Genomic DNA, 16,077 nt, shown 5'->3' with positions numbered 1-16,077 from the left:
ACGTAATCACTTCTCGGGGGGAGCAGCTACACTGAGGAGCAGTCACATATTTAGTAAAAGCTGCAGAGGGGAGGCACGGTAAGTGAAGGGGGTTTATGAAAGTGGGGAGCCCAAAGACTCTAATTAATAGGCTGCAGTTAATGGGCAGAAAAGGGGAGGATGAAAATTTTTCAGAGCTCTAAGTCAGATAAAGGGGCAGTTTTTCTCAGAGCTGGGGGTGGAGGAGGCCAGAGACAGAGGCAGGGACCAATAACTCCCCCTGCACCCCCGTGGGCAGATGGAACAAGGCCCAGCCAGGCCAGGGCCCAGCCCCGGGTCAGAGGAGAGACCAGGACAGCAGTCCAGGACAGTGTCCGGTTATGGAGCACCAGCCTAGAGGTGCTTCCCCAGCCCCGATTGTGCTTCCGGGCCTCTCGAGCTGCCCGGTTCATGCTGAGACCCCGCTTTAATGTCATCACCGCTGAGGCTCTCTGAAGCCTCCAGCTCCTCCCTCCTCTGAGTTCCCACAGCACTCTGCACCCACCTCCGTCCTGGCACTGAACACATCACTTCATAGTTATTTGAACACCTCTCTCTACCCAAGCAGGAAGACTTTCTTAAGCAAAATTGTATTTTTAATCTCATCTCCAGGCAACAGGTTCCCTAACTTGACCATCTGTCCCCTTTTTTGTTGGTGCCCTACCATGGCCTTCCAGTTTCTAGTGAGCAAAGACCTCTGGTATTCTGGATTTGGTGAGCCAAAGGTTTGCACAGATTATCTAACACCTCTGTGTTAAAGAACGCTGAATGTTTCAGTACTATACTGTGATTTCAGAACTCCACCAGAAGGTGCTATTATTTTGGTCATAGCCTCACTGATTCACAATGGCTTCTTTTGCCCCTTCCTCAATTCAGGGGTCACACGTGAGGGCTCTGGGGGTCATGATTGGGACAGATTTTGATCCTCTCCTACAAATTACTTGTCTGCTTCTTCATGCCAAGCGTCCTGGGGTTGAGCCTTGCTTTTCCTACACTGTAGCTTCCCTCAGACCTGGGGAAACTCCCCATTTTAATCTTTCTCTGATCACAGCTAAGTAGCAGCTTCCCTCACCTCCACATCTGGTCTAGCCAACAGCCTATCTCCTAAGAACAGCTAACATTTCCAACCCAAATAACGTTGATAATAAGATGCACCGCTATTGTACAAGCCACTAAGAAAGAAAAGCACTGCATTATATGCCACTGATTGTAAGTCATCTCAATACTCAGATATTAAATTGTATTTTTAAGTGCATTTTACAATCAAGGAAATGATCATTTCTCCTTCAAATCTTGGCTCTTTAAGTCAGATTTGGGAATGGAAGGCCATTGTACACCAACGGACACCACTGCCCTTGTACGCTCTCAACTCCTCTGCGCATCTGTTGCTATTCCAGCTTTTGAATACCCAGGCTGCCCCTCACAGCGGCCATCTCTTCTCCTTCAGCGCCAGGGAGTCCACTGAAGAGAACCCCACTTTTCTCACAGAGGCAAAACAAAACACAAACCCTGCCAAAGCCGGGACCGCCATTTTTTATATCATCACCTAGCACTCCAACATCATTTATCCAACCACTTCCCACCCTACCGGGTTACCTTCCCCTGAGCCTCCAGGCCAGTGCCCTGAGACGATGCCGAGATTAGTTATTTCCCCCTAATCGGGCTAAGACAGCACCGTTAAGCTGCCGACTGCAGGCAGTTCCCATTAAAGCAAAGCAGCTGGAAAGGGCTTAGCCCTTTAATGCCAGCAGCTGTATCTCCACAGTGCGGCTGCTCTGTGAGGGGCTGGACTCTGTCCAGAAGCATCAGGCATTTAGCCCCAGTCGATGTATATTAACCTAGGAGGAGAGAGCAGCCAGCTCCCTGGGAGGAGGGGAGGGGGTTCAGTTAGGCACCTCCACCCACAGGCTTTGCTTTCCAATAAAGAAGAAAAATCCCAGCCCCTTTATAGTGTTCACTCTACTAAAATCTGGACAACTGGTATCATCTCACAGGCAGAAAGAGCTTTCTCTGTAGCAAGAACAACTCCATTTTTAAAACTCACCTAAGGACAGATCCACTTGTTAGTTCTGACAAGACTTTAGGCCACTAACCACACACTCATTCTCCTTTGAACTGATTTTTTCTCTGAGGTCTCAAGTATTGTTTGGATCCCAGGTGTGTGTATATGTGGACACAACAGACGGGCTTCCTCTTCTCAGAGAGCACTAGGCCCTGGGGTTGATGAGAGAGAAAGCTGAACAGCCCTCAGAAAGCCCTGGCACAGAGTGGGCTGCTGAAGAGAGATCACTTGAAGACTTCTTACTCAAAGCCAGATGGTGAACATGAGACGGGGTGAGAGCTAATGCCACTCAGGGGGAAAGCCAATAAGCTAATCCGCTGACACGTCTCTCAAAGCAGGCTGATGGCTTTCGCTCAGAGACTTGCCTGTTCTTGGCTCTAAGCTTCAGAGCACACAAAACGCTCACGGGTGGTCTGAAAACAGACTCCCACCAGGAGCAACCTCAAGCTCCCCCTCCACCAGCTCATCCTCCTCCTTCCACACAGAGCTCAGCCCCGGGCCACCAAGCCCAGGTCCTCCATCCTACCAGACAACAACCCAACGTTAAGACATTCTCCTATCCCACTGCTTTTCCCAGCAGCCTGGGCCTTCCTGCTCTTTCTGGGTCATCTGTTGAGAGCACATAGGCACATCCACATACAGCCCTGCGTGGAATTATTTACATACCTAATAATATATTAACAGGCCCCACGAAGCTGAGGAAGTCTGAAGTAGCAAGCACCACAGCTGACCTCCAGAGCAGGAGCTGTAATCTCCAGGTTCTAATCCCAACTAAACTACAGTTTATGAGAATTTGAGCCAAATGACCTCTCTGAATTTTTCATCAATTGGGATCATATCACCTATCCCGCCCACCACACATGGGTGTGCCAAGGTCAAATAAGATGATAAATGGAAGCAACCAGTATACTGTAAATCACCATATTATATTTCCTAAAGGCTTTGTGGGGAATCAGTTCTTAATTCCATCTTCATTGATGACCAGAGAAGATATTAACTGGCAAGTGCTTTATGAGAAGTCTACATATCCATTTACATGTGTCTAAGCCTAACACACAGATGGTGTCCAGCCATGTGAGATGCGAGAGTAATGCTGTATAAAAACAGTGCAACTAAATGAAGCCTGGCAAGTTACAGAGGGAGAAAGTATACAAGAGGAAAAAATTCCTGCTTCCAACTCTGTGTCCCTGAAAAGTGGCCTCCTTTCCCATCCCACACGGCTGCAGAGGACAAGGCTCCCACACACTGCAAGGTTATTCTTGGTGACGTCAAGCTGTCTTCAGCCTGACTTCGTGAACAGAAACCATCAACAAATACAGACTCTGAAAACGAGAGTCTAATAAATTACACGAGTTAAGGACCTCTTGGCCTGGGACCTTCACTTATTTACAAAATATACCAGCTACAGGGAGCAGCTTTTTTTAAATTACTAAATTCTTAGGTTAAGTGGCCACTCTCCAAACCCCGTTTATACTAAAAGCACAATGACTAACATGCCCTGACTCTGCATGCTTAAAAGCTTTTCGCACCAGTGGCTGAAGCCTGAGTCACAACTGAGATTACCATCAAAGCACATTGATCGAGAACCTACTGTGTGAGCTGTGCCGACTCGAACACTGAACTCTGTGCCTGCCACCCTTGCTTCTCAGATCTGGACGCCACAGCAGCTCCCTTCCCCGCTCCTGCTGAGAATCTAAGAAAAGGTGATGCATGATTAAGCAAACTGGTCAGTATTCCAGGCACAGCAGTTGGTCTCCCAAATGCTTTCCAATAGGAAACCATATACCATACGTATATGCGTGTGTGTACGTCTGTCTACCTACCTGAAGCGTGAGGTGGGCAGAGAAGCCCTATAAAACAAAAACAGCAAGCCTGGGATCTCTGCTCACTGCACTCACGCAGCACTCCTTGTCACTTTGTGCTGCCTGATAACTTAAGCATGAATTTAGGAACTCAAGACCCCTTTCAATGCCACAGCATCAGTTCACAGCCAAAAATGACTTTTTTCCCCATGGTAAATCAATTGAGCATCCTTGTAGTCCTCTGATGGAAACACATGATGCCTTCTTGCCCTCTATTTCTGCAAGCAAAGAATTCACCTTCTTAAGAAAAAAATCGTTGAATACCAATAATAAACACAAATTGTTGCTGCTAAATCAAACCATGTAATGCTTGCCCAGTTAAATAACCATCAAACTTAGGAAGACTTACATACATTGACGGAGGTGAATGGATTTAAAGATGTGAATATTCCAGCTATTAGCAAGTGGGGTAATAAAGCTAAACTGCATTAAAGACAGAGTAAGAGGCAGCATCAGAAACGGTTAGGAGCAGGAGGTAGGGTGACACCCACTCCAAAGCCCCTTCCATAGATCTCACATCAAGGGAGCACAATTTAATTAAGAAAGCCCTCGAAATTCAAGCTGTTCCACATGAAGTACTGTTAAAGAAGTTGAAGGTTGGTACATATTTCCCTCTGCCGATATCAGAATTATTTTCATGGCTAAGGTCTCTTGGCCTAGCCCAAAAACTGAGCAACTGGCTGCCAACATTTGACACACAGGACCATTTCCTTTTTCGTTAATGGGCCATCAGTTCCTGCATAGCGTCATCTTGCCTTCACTCACATTATACAATCCATTTACTTCCTCTACATTAGTGACTTAAAATGCACCTTGGGGAGATACCACAGAACAGCAAATATGGAGCCAGGCCAACACTAGGCTTGCAGAGACATAAGAAAGGAGATGGCATCTAGAACAAAGTTAAAAAAATCAACAAAATGTAACAGGCCTGTGTGTGTGTGTGTAAAGGGGGGTAAGGGGAGACAGGACCCATCTTCTGTTAATTTGCTGAGGCAGATGGGCCCTGCTGCGAGAGCTGCCACCTCCTGGGAAAAAAGCCAGTAGGTTGCCTCCTCTCTCCTCTATTAAGCCTGCCACTGTTTACGTTCAATATCAGATACATTCTGTTCACCAGCTTCAGAGTTCCAAGTGCAGGTGCCCTCAGTTAATCATCCCAGCTCACTCCAGAGTCACTTCCAGCAGTGAAGGATGTTCCAGGCAGTGAGCCAGACAGAATCGTTTGGGTTGTTGCTGTTGTTGTTTTTCTGCACCATTCTGGTCCCTAAAGACTTGTTTAAAAAGTTTGTTTTTTGTTTAAAGTCGTTTCTTCAAACAAGAGGGTAAGAGTCAGGAAAAATCTAGGACTTCAATTTGGACAATGAAAGAGACTGAAACGAAGAAACAAACTCCTTGTGGTGGTGAAGTTGGGAGAAGGTGGTGATGGGGGAGGGGAGAAATGAATGATAGACTCAGGACACTTTGAGGAAAAATATTTCCTAAAAAAAGGAATTTAAGGTTAACTTCCAGGGCAAGAAAACCAACCTCACATTCATTTTGAAAAAACTATTTACTTTTTTCCAAATATTATTCCAAATACATGTTTTACAGGCCACTATGGGTCAGAAACATTCTCTAAAAGAAAGCATTTTGATAGACATTGAAAATAATTTTAATAGAAGAAAAAGCTCATATTTATCTAGATGTAGCTATGTTACACAGGAAGATTTCAGTATCCAAAGTGCAAAGACAAAATGACTGTGGCTTTTCTTGCCACTCAAAATACTGACAATCCTCCCTTATAGCCTACTCTTGTTAGTTGGGTACCAAATAGATGGTACACTGACCTTTAGAAGCAGGACTTCTAAATGGACAAGGGGGTGGGGGGTGTCAAGCATCAGAATGAATTCAACTTAAGAACAAACTGGCTTTGAGCCCAACCAAACCCAAAGTCCAGCCAGAGGCCCATTAGAAATAAATATAAATTGTAGTATCACTTTTACAAGGTTGTACCACTTAACACTATTAAACCTAATCAATCCAAATTAAAGCTAAGCACACTCCCATTATTAATTCAGTCCTCACCATACCCCATTTCTATGAAGGCTCCGTGTTATAGCTCAGTTCATAATGGGGGAAGGGCAATCTCCAAGTTCTCGAAGGAGCCATCCTAAATCTTCTGTCAAAACCTTTCTTTACCCTGCCCTCCCACTCCCCACCCTGAGACAAGTCAGTCTTACCAAAGAGGTAGGGCTTCCACCAGTCTCATGGAAATTACACCAGAGAAAGGTCATTACATGAGAGAATTTGGCTTTAAGCCAAAGGGACGTACCCCCAGCCCCCAAAAGAATCACAATGAATTTCATACCCCACTTCTACCCCTGTAAAGATCTCCCATCTAAAAGCTCCCAATGACAGCACAAGGTGTTGATATTACACTACTTGAGGAGAAGGAGAAGGAGATATATATAGTTTTCATAAAGCCCCCATGCACAATTAAACTTGATTAAAAGCCTGGAGAATGCTAAAAGTAGTAATGAGTACAGGAGGCTGCAGAGCAGAGAGTACAGGTGCGCCCTTCCTTGCAGTCAGTAAACGCTGGCAAGTAACAGGAGACGTGACTTCATTTGAGCATTGGAGAAGCAAAAAAGTTGCCTTGTCGTCCTAGGTTGGTGGCAGACTTGCTTTTGCTCCCAAATCTAAAGAAAAAGAGAATGAACTGGAAAAGTATTCTATAAAAAATGATAAATAAACAACTATAACATTACTTGACATAATCAATTAAAGTAGGAAACCCTCAACAACTACTCTGTAAGCTATTATTTGTCACCTGAGATGAGGGAGAGGAAACAGTAAAGACCTTCAGACCCTTTTTAAAAAGGGGCTTTTAAAGTCGAGCTGCTAGCTGAGATCTAATTCAATTTTTCTTTCAGTAAGCTTCAGCAAGATGGGAAAGAAGTCTAAGGAAGCGGTCATTGTTTACTTCCTGAGTAGACCAATTTTGCATACCTGGGAGTGTTCTTGGTGAAGGTGGAGCGGACTCTCTTTGACAGGGAGCTGGATGAAGGAGTCTTGAGGAGCTGATGCTCAGGAGTGGTCACAGGCCCCAGTAAACTCACTTCAATCAAAGGTAAGACATATTTTTAAAGGAAGGGAAAAAAGAAAGCACTCTTGCAGCCAGCCAGTATTAAGCTGAATATCCTGTGAAACACTTAAGAGCTAAGGTTAGAGACCTAGCAAAGTCCCAGAGGTCATTTTTGTCATCATTTTATAACACACCAGTATATTTTTTGAACTATGCAGGCAACTGCTCAATGAGTAGCTGACATTCATTTTCTGAATTAAGCCATTCTCAAACTCCAAACTTCACAAATCTAACATCTATTTGATTTTTTCCTATACTAGAAAAAACAATATGCTCCCTTAAAAAGGAACTTGCAATAATGAAAGAACAGGTCTCCGAAGCCAGTGAAGTTGGAATGAAACCAGCCTCATATATTTTTGGTGGCAGTACAAACTGGCAAAAGCCCTTAAAAAATCAAGTTGGGGCTTCCCTGGTGGCACGATGGTTAAGAATCCACCTGCCAATGCAGGGGACACGGGTTCGAGCCCTGGTCCGCGAAGATCCCACATACCGCGGAGCAACCAAGCCTGTGCACCACAACTGCTGAGCCTGCGCTCTAGAGCCCGCGAGCCACAACTACCGAAGCCTGTGCACCACAGCTACTGAAGCCCATGCGCCTAGAGCCCGTGCTCCCCAACAAGGAAACCCATCGCAATGAGAAGCCCATGCACCGCAACGAAGAGTAGCCCACGCTTGCCACAACAAAAGAAAGCCCGCGCACAGCAACGAAGACCCAATGCAGTCATAAGTTAAACAAATAAATAAATAAATAAATAAATTTTAAAAATCTATATTAAAAAAAGAAAGAGAGAAATCAAGTTGGTAAAACATACCAAGAAATAAAAATGTTTAAAACCTTTAATTCAGTAATTCCCACTCCTGGGAATTTATCATTAGGGAAAAAAAAAGGTATATACATATAATGTTGATGGCATCACTATATGTAATTATGAAAAGTTGAAAAACAACATCAATACCTAATAGAATATTTAAGCAAATTCTAGTTTACAACCATAAAAATGATAAATAAGATCATACAGTAACAGAGAAAGTTCTCACAAAATGCTAAGTAAAATAAGAAATAATTATATCTAAATTATTCTATATATATTTTTAAAAAATATCCATATGGGTAAAGAAAGGAGAATATGGAAAAGTGAAAAAAAATTAGGATGGAACTGTACAAATTTTTCTTTAATGTTAGAATTCTCAAAATTATTTTAATTTTATTGAAGAATATACATTTCAAACAGCTCTAGCAAAGGCAAGGAGAGGGCACCCGAACAAAAACCAGAGAGGGAGTCAGGCCCTTTAAAAAGCACACCTTAGGCCTTACCTTACCTTTAACATCTGGGGTCTGTGGTGTTGAAAAGGCATTTGAGTTTTCGATGACATGCATGGGGTCAATGTTCTCTTGTTCCACCATCATGAACTGACTCCAGTATTCCAGGGGTAGTGAAAGCAGGCGCTCTACCACCTAAATGCCACCAAATATGTTAGCAAACTTCCAATGCTCAGGGCTTTTACCTCTCACCATTCTCTCCTGTTATGTTACACAAGTTCATGTATATAGACATACATGCTTGTTTACCTTGGGTTGACGCTTGATGTCCTGTAACATTATCACTGGATCTGGATTGGGCACAGCATGGGCAACTATTGTAGGGCCAAAGACTTTAGCCAGATTTGCAACATCCATTTTAGTGCTTGGGCTCTGAGCCACTCTAAGTAAAAGAGCATTAAATTAGAAGACTTGTCCCTCTGCTTAAAAGCATACCAAAATATAAGATCTATAGGAAAGCAATTCACCCCTCACATTCCCTCCCTAACACCCAACCCCATTCTCTTCCCCTTGGCAAAATTCCCTGACTCCCAGAGACAAATTTCTGCTCTACTCACCTCTGCAAGTGAATCATGAGGAAAGCTAATGTGTCTCTGTTGGCCTGGGGCAGTTCACCAACAGCCTGGTACATGGCAGCTATGCTGTTGTCCTCATCTGTGATTTCTATAAATGAAAAGAAAGTACCAAGAGGCCTAGACTTCTTTCCTTTGACAGCGGGCTTCCAAGATATTGATCACAAAGTCTCATCTATACAGTAAGCTTCTGAAACTTCTGATTAAGTTCATGACTGCATCAGACTCTAGTTTCATTAACAAGCAGGATACTGGCCAACAGCTCAATATTAGAAATCAGAACTCTTAAAAAACCAGCTCTTGCAAGTTAGGGAAAGCAGCTGGAAACTCATGTTTCCAGGAATGCAGACATATAAGTGCAGTGACTACAATTATTAAGAAGGTATTCGTTCACAAAACATGTTAAGAGCCTACTATGTGCCAGGCACTGTTCTAAGTGCTCAGGATCAAGCAGAACCAAACAAAAGACCTTGCCTCATGCTACCAGAGGAGTCAGTCAAAAAGCAAATACCTATCAGGCAGTGATACATATAATAAATAGTAAGGTAGGCAAGAAACTAGAAAGTAATGGTAGCTGTTCTTTCTGACAAGGTGGTCAGGAAAGGTGTTTCTGAGGACAAGCTATCCAAAAAGAAACCCGAAAGGAAATAAAGGAGCAAATCATGCAAATCACTCCAGGCTGAGACAACAAACATGATGGCCTCGATGGAAGTAAGCTTGGTTATGTTCTAAGAACTGCAAGAATTCCAGTGTAACTAGAAAAGAAGAAAGGAGGGGAAGGGTGTTGAACGAAATGATGTTGCCAGGACCCAAATCATGTGGGGTCTTTGGGGCCTGTTAAGGACTGTGGATTTTATTCTGAGACTTTTGGGAAGACTTTGGAGAATACTGAGGACAGAAGGGACATTACCTAACTTAAATTTTAAAAGGACCACTCTAGCTTCTGTGTGAAGATTATACTGTAGAGGGCAAGAGTAGAAACAGGAAAACCAGTAGGTTCTTACATCACTCCAGGGTAAGAGAGGTCGAGATAATAATAGGAGTGACACATTTTAAATTTAAGATATATTTACAGGGCCTTTGTTGACATGATTTGCCAATGGATTAGATGTTGGGCATGAGGTAAAAAAATCAAAGATGGCTCCAAGTTCAAAAGGACAACCTAAAACTTGACCAAAAAAACAACACAAAGCAACAACAAAAAAACCTGTTAGGACCCTATACAGTTTAGACAGGAAGAGGAGATAGGCGTAGGGAACATGGATATAGTTATTCATCCATCAAAGTATTTGAGCATCTGCTATGTTTCAGGCACTGTACCAGGCAGGGGATAAAACAGGAAACAGAAAAGTCAAAAATTCCTGCCCCCGTGGGACTCACATTTAAGGGTTTTTTTTGTTTGTTTTTTTAAATTTATTTGGCTGCACCGGGTCTTAGCTGCGGCTGCTGGGTGCAGGATCTTCGTTGCGGCACGCGGAATCTTTCAGTTGCAGCATGTGGGATCTAGTTCCCTGACCAGGAATCGAACCCAGGCCCCCTGCATTGGGAGTGCGGAATCTTAACCACTGGACTACCAGGGAAGTCCCACGTTTAAGTATTAAGATCTGCCCTTACCTGCTGCTTCCATAAAGGTCTTGTTTAGCCGAAAGGTCAGAAGGGGTTCTTTGAGGTTTCGAAGGAAGTCTTTCAGGAGGCTACAGATAGCATGGATGTCATCCACTTTGCTGAGGAGGGGTACAGTTTTCACTCTGAGGAATTTCTCTTTCAGCTCTTTTACTGTCCGGTCACAGCCTGAGATCCGATACAGGCCTGTCTATTATCAAGATGACACTTTCAGTTAAAAAACTCTTAATTACTGACACAAGTAACAAATTCACCCTCTCCAAGGGTGGACTCTTACCTCGGTCAGCCCTCTCTGCTCAATCTCATTTACACAGTGGACAACAATTGAAGGGATCATTGGAGAAGTCTGGGACACATAATCTGCCAGCATTCCCTGAAAAAGGCGAGTTTAAAATTAGTATTTACACCACTTAGACCAGCAGATGAAGACCAATGGAAAGAGCCATCCCCAGACTAATATTCAGGCTGGGACATCATGTTTACTTTTAAATTCCTCTTCCCAAAGCATGTATTAAAACAAAGACTCAATTATTTTCCTACCTCCACACCAGGTCTGATTTATGGTCACATATACCACACTTTTGCATGAACAAGTAATAAAAGACCACTAGCTACAACTCTGTCCCTGCTCCTCTTATAGTCAAGGGCATCAGAAAGAAAGCAATAATGAGATCACAGGTATGGAGTATAATATAAACTAATTTATTACTCTAAAAAAGAAAACCTTTTCTATACTGTAATTATTCTTAGTAAGAAAAATTATTTAACACAACTAACTCACAGTTGATCATGACACAAACCTATCTGTAGGAGAGAACTCCATGGTTCTGTATTAGAATACAGAAAATTTGTAAAAAATTACATGCATGGATAAGAACTCTAAAGAAAAGTAACCTTTGATTTGCTGGAGGCTGGGTAGCAGCATAGTCATTTTGTTTTGATTCTTGCTAATGTTGCTTGTAACAATAATTTCTTAATGAATCAAACTTTAGAAATAATCTAATCTTAAGAGCATAGTATGGAATATCTCTAACATAAGAGAAAGAATATTCAAAGATGAAATTTCATGATGGCTGGGATTTGCTTCAAAATAATTCACTGAACAGGGTGAGGAGGAGGAGATGGGGGTATTAATAAATCAAGACTGGACACGAATCAGTGATCGTGGAAGTTGAGTGATAGGAGCTAGTGTTAGTTATACTAATCTCTCTACTTTTGTATATGTTTGAAATTTTACAAAATTGGATGGGATGGGGAGGGGAAGGAGGAGGAGGAGGAAAGGAAGGGGGGAGGGAAGGGAGAAGGAAAAAAGGATGAAAACAAGGAAAGGGAGGGAGAGAGAAAGGGGAAGGGAGGGGAGGAAAAGGAAGAGGAATTTGGTTTAGAAAGGTTACTAAACAGACAGACAAACCCAAACAGGATTCTGCTGCAGGTTAACATTTTATAATTTCTATTCATTATTTGTGGGAAAAAATATATGTGGCATCATTAATTTTTGAAAAAAATGACCTTCAGCTTTTAAAAGCTAAAGAAGCCATAACACAATGATGGCTCCCACAGGTCATACATACTTCTCCGATCTTGACAGGTGTCCCTATCAGGGTAGGAATGCAGGGAAGGGGACAGCGGTCCCGACATTCTGGATGAGAGACCACACGACAGTCTCGACACTTCAGAGACAGCTTGCCAAATTTTATTCGCTTTCCACATGGTACACAAGATTCGGGTTTAATAACCTGAGGATGAAACAGGAAGTGGTATGAATTAGAAAATTATCATCATATCAACCGATGTTTATTAAGCACTTAGCATGTGCCAAACAACTTCCTCATCCCTTTACACATATTTACTTGTGTAATTCTCACAATAATCCTATAGAATAGGTTTTGTTTTTTTAAGATAAGGAAACAGAAGCAAAAGGAGGCTAAGTAACTTGCATAAGGGCATCCAGCTGCAAGGGATCATTGTACAGTAGTGGAAAGAATTTGTTGGTAAGGAGTCAGAAAACCCCCATGTTAACTTTGCTACTTATTATCCTGTGGCTCAAGCAAGTCAGTTAATTCCTCTTAGCCTCAGTCAGTTTGCTTGGGTTTTTATGAGTAAATCAAGTGGGACAAAGTTAAAACGTGCCATGTTCAAGCATGAAATGTAAATACACATCACTAAAAAGCAACAACTGCTTCTGAAAAGTTGCTTTCTTTTAATTTAATATTACTCACAGAATGGAAAGATACACACCCTCTGTAACCCTGGAAAGCGGGATAAGAAGGAGGAAGGAAATTCGACATTTAACTTTATAACACTAAAGTATTTAAATTTGTTGCTAGTAAATATTACTCCCACAATTAAAAAAGTAGATGTGCCCAAGAGCAGCAGCAATCCCAGATTTACCGTCTTAGAGACAAAGTCATGCAGGCGCATCCCACCATTGCTTTGTGGAGTGTTGGAGCCGTCTGTGTCGGTTTTTGGCTCCGGCTGCCTGCTGCTCAAGGTGGAGTCACTGTTCCAAGGCTGTAAAGAACCTAGAAAGCAGGCAACTCTAAGCTTTGTGTCTTAGGTATTTTGTTCCTTCTGAATTTTTTTTTTCTTTTTGTTGCGCTGCATGGCTTGTGGCATCTCAGTTCCCCGACCAGGGATTGAACCCGGGCCCTCGGCAGAAAGCACAGAGTCCTAACCACTGGACCCCCAGGGAATTCCCCCTTCTGGATTTTTACCCCAATTTTAATATAACTGGTAGATAACCAGTAATCTGTAACAATAATCAGAAGTGAGTACAATGGCTATTCAAAAAACTGTTTCCAGAGAAACAAGTTATATAGTGGTGTAGGCCAGGTTAGCAAGCCAAAGGCAGGGCATGACACAAACAGTGCTGTGGCCCTCAGTAAGCAGCAGTAAGAAACTACCCAAAACATCCAACCCCTGCCATGAGGGTTCTAAGAAACCAATTCTCCTCAGATTTTACCAGTTGTTTTACACAGGCAATTCAGCCACAAACCCAGCGGACCTGTTTTCCTTCGGCTCCTGGTCCAATATGGCACAGTCTCAATAGTGGACACAGCTTCAATGGGCCCGCCATCATTGGGAACAGTCACTGTAGTTTTTGCAACTATGGATTCATTTCCCTGAAACAAAGGTTGTAATGAGGGAAGGATAAATCTAATTTCCCCTCTACTATAGGTGTTTTGGAATAGTTAAAAAATACCTGAGTCTCGGTCAGGACTTAAGCCCCCAGCCCCAAACACTCTTAAAGTTGAAATCTCATACTTTCAAATAGAAATACAGGTCACAGGAACATACATACAAGCAACTAAGAACCACACATAAAGCTGACAGCTGTTTACTACTCTATTCATATGGATGATAAGGATCCTATTACACAGAAAAACTTTCACTGAACATCTCTCTCAAAATAACACTGCAATGTTGACTTGGGATTTTTAATGCTTGGGGCCGCTAAACTTTGATGTGTTCAAGACCACAATTCTCTTGGCCTGGCTATTCTTTTATTTATTTATTTATTTATTTATTTATGGCTGCGCTGGGTCTTCGTTGCTGCGCACAAGCTTTCTCTAGTTACGGCGAGCGGGGGCTACTCTTTGTCACAATGCGTGGGCTTCTCATTGCGGTAGCTTCTCTTGTTGCGAAGCACGGGCTCTAGGCGCGCGGGCTTCACTAATTGTGGCACTCGGGCTCAGCAGTTGTGGCTCGCGGGCTCTAGAGCATAGGCTCAGTAGTTGTGGCACAGGGGCTTAGCTGCTCTGCTGCATGTGGGATCTTCCCAGACTAGGGTTTGAACCCGTGTCCCAGGGTTCTTAACCACTGAGAGATTCTTAACCACTGTGCCACCAGGGAGGCCCTGGCCTGGCTATTCTTACCTGGTCTGCTGTGGAGCCAATGGAACGAGTTTTCTTTACAGGTCCGGGGGGACCATCAATGAACTGTCGGCTACTAGAGCGCTAGAGATGGGGCAAAAACCAAGAACTTTAGTGCCAAATAGAAGATCTGAAGCACAAAAGATAAAATTATTCCATTGGATAACTTGGATGCAAGTCCTAGGTACCAGGACTGCAGGAAATAACAATGTGCACTCTCTCACTGCCTATTTCCACATGAAGCTTAAGTTGTACCAACACAAAAATGCCCTCAGTGCCCTAGAAGAAACAAGCAAGCTTTGGAAAAATTTAGATGACAGCACCAGAAAAAGTAGAGTGTAATCCTATCTAAGGACATGAAGTCTTTGGAAACATATTAAGGACCCTAAACAAGCACAAAGATAGATCTCTGTATATCCCATTATACACACATTTCATCTGAAGCTTATATTAGAGCACAAAAGTCCTGCATAAAAACTCATATGACAACTCAAACAAACTTAAATATATCCTTTTACTCTCCATGAATGAACTGAGAGCAGCCCAGAAGAGTGAAACAGGACAGGATCCTGTCCTGAGTTAGGACATCAAGGAACATCAATTACTGCCCCCGCAACATGGATTATCTTGTAATCTATGTTTAACAACAGCTAGAGCAACATGTCAGGAATGCAGTACAATGGCAACATTTTTGGAGAAAACTCTTTTATTGTTACTTTGTAAAAACAAACACAAAAAACCCCCAAAACTAAACAAAACCATACATACCCTCTTTTCTCTCTTCTTCAGTTTAAAAGTCTTTACCAAAGAAGAATCCCAATCCTGTTGACAATTACACTGTGTTAATTTCTTTCTTTGGTTAGTCCTCCCCTAAACGCTGTACAAATAAATTTACAGAGAATTTTAAAGGCCTCTTGAGTCAGAGTACCTAACTCACAATTTGGGTAGACAGAAAGGGAGGGTCTCAAATGTTATAGCTATAGAGCTGTAGTAAGTTAACATGCTTTCTTTCCAAAATTGAATCTATTATAATAGAATCAGGAATCAATACCACAGAGGCAAGAAAAGGTGAAAGAATCAACTTCTGTCGTGATTATCTTCAGCCCGGTCCTTTATTTCTGATTATTTTTGTAATTAGTTTTAGAACTTACAGAATGTTGGGCACTATACTGCTGGCATTAGATGTGAGCCTTACTCTTAAGGGATTGCTATCATCTAATCAGATGTTCTGTACAATGTAGCCACTTTAAAAGTTCTAGTTTAGGTTTTACATCTCTCAATCATCCCTCCTCCTTGGGCCCTAAAAAAGACATTCATGTGGACACTGAAGAATCATTTGTCTTTCACTGTGGTCTAGTTTCACTTCATTCATTTTAACCATTTGCATTCATTTTTAGTAGCTACCTATGACCTCCTGATCCTGATAATCCCTGAAAACACAAAATCCAAAAACAGTCGTATATAGCTTAGCTAAATAAATTTAACGTCTCCAATTTATGGTCAAGTAATTTAGCTACTGGTTGTTTGATTCAGCTTCAGTTACAACAGATACCACATCATAGGTCTAGCTCTAAAATCAGCTAGTAGTATATTCTAGTTTTATTACATATCCCAGACTATGTC

General features: G+C 42.4%; 1 protein-coding gene across 5 annotated transcripts in view; it reads right to left on the bottom strand.

Moving 5' to 3' along the window:
- Window positions 1–5,535: 5,535 nt before the first annotated feature.
- RACGAP1 (Rac GTPase activating protein 1) overlaps window positions 5,536–16,077 on the bottom strand; it is a 32,882-nt gene continuing 22,340 nt past the window's right edge. For all 5 annotated transcript variants that reach the window (XM_061204359.1, XM_061204361.1, XM_061204356.1 and 2 more), the window contains exons 6-17: window positions 15,223–15,276; window positions 14,458–14,538; window positions 13,587–13,704; window positions 12,974–13,104; window positions 12,154–12,318; window positions 10,860–10,955; window positions 10,574–10,772; window positions 8,945–9,050; window positions 8,637–8,769; window positions 8,387–8,522; window positions 6,931–7,039; window positions 5,536–6,620 (exon numbers count right to left, since the gene is read on the bottom strand). In XM_061204359.1, the coding sequence (XP_061060342.1) occupies window positions 6,545–6,620; window positions 6,931–7,039; window positions 8,387–8,522; window positions 8,637–8,769; window positions 8,945–9,050; window positions 10,574–10,772; window positions 10,860–10,955; window positions 12,154–12,318; window positions 12,974–13,104; window positions 13,587–13,704; window positions 14,458–14,538; window positions 15,223–15,276 (1,404 nt within the window). In that variant the 3' untranslated portion in view covers window positions 5,536–6,544. The remainder of the gene's footprint in view (window positions 6,621–6,930; window positions 7,040–8,386; window positions 8,523–8,636; window positions 8,770–8,944; window positions 9,051–10,573; window positions 10,773–10,859; window positions 10,956–12,153; window positions 12,319–12,973; window positions 13,105–13,586; window positions 13,705–14,457; window positions 14,539–15,222; window positions 15,277–16,077) is intronic.

This window comes from Eubalaena glacialis, chromosome 11 (assembly GCF_028564815.1).
Source record: "Eubalaena glacialis isolate mEubGla1 chromosome 11, mEubGla1.1.hap2.+ XY, whole genome shotgun sequence".
NCBI lineage: Eukaryota > Metazoa > Chordata > Mammalia > Artiodactyla > Balaenidae > Eubalaena > Eubalaena glacialis.
This window is presented reverse-complemented; position numbering and strand designations above follow the sequence as displayed.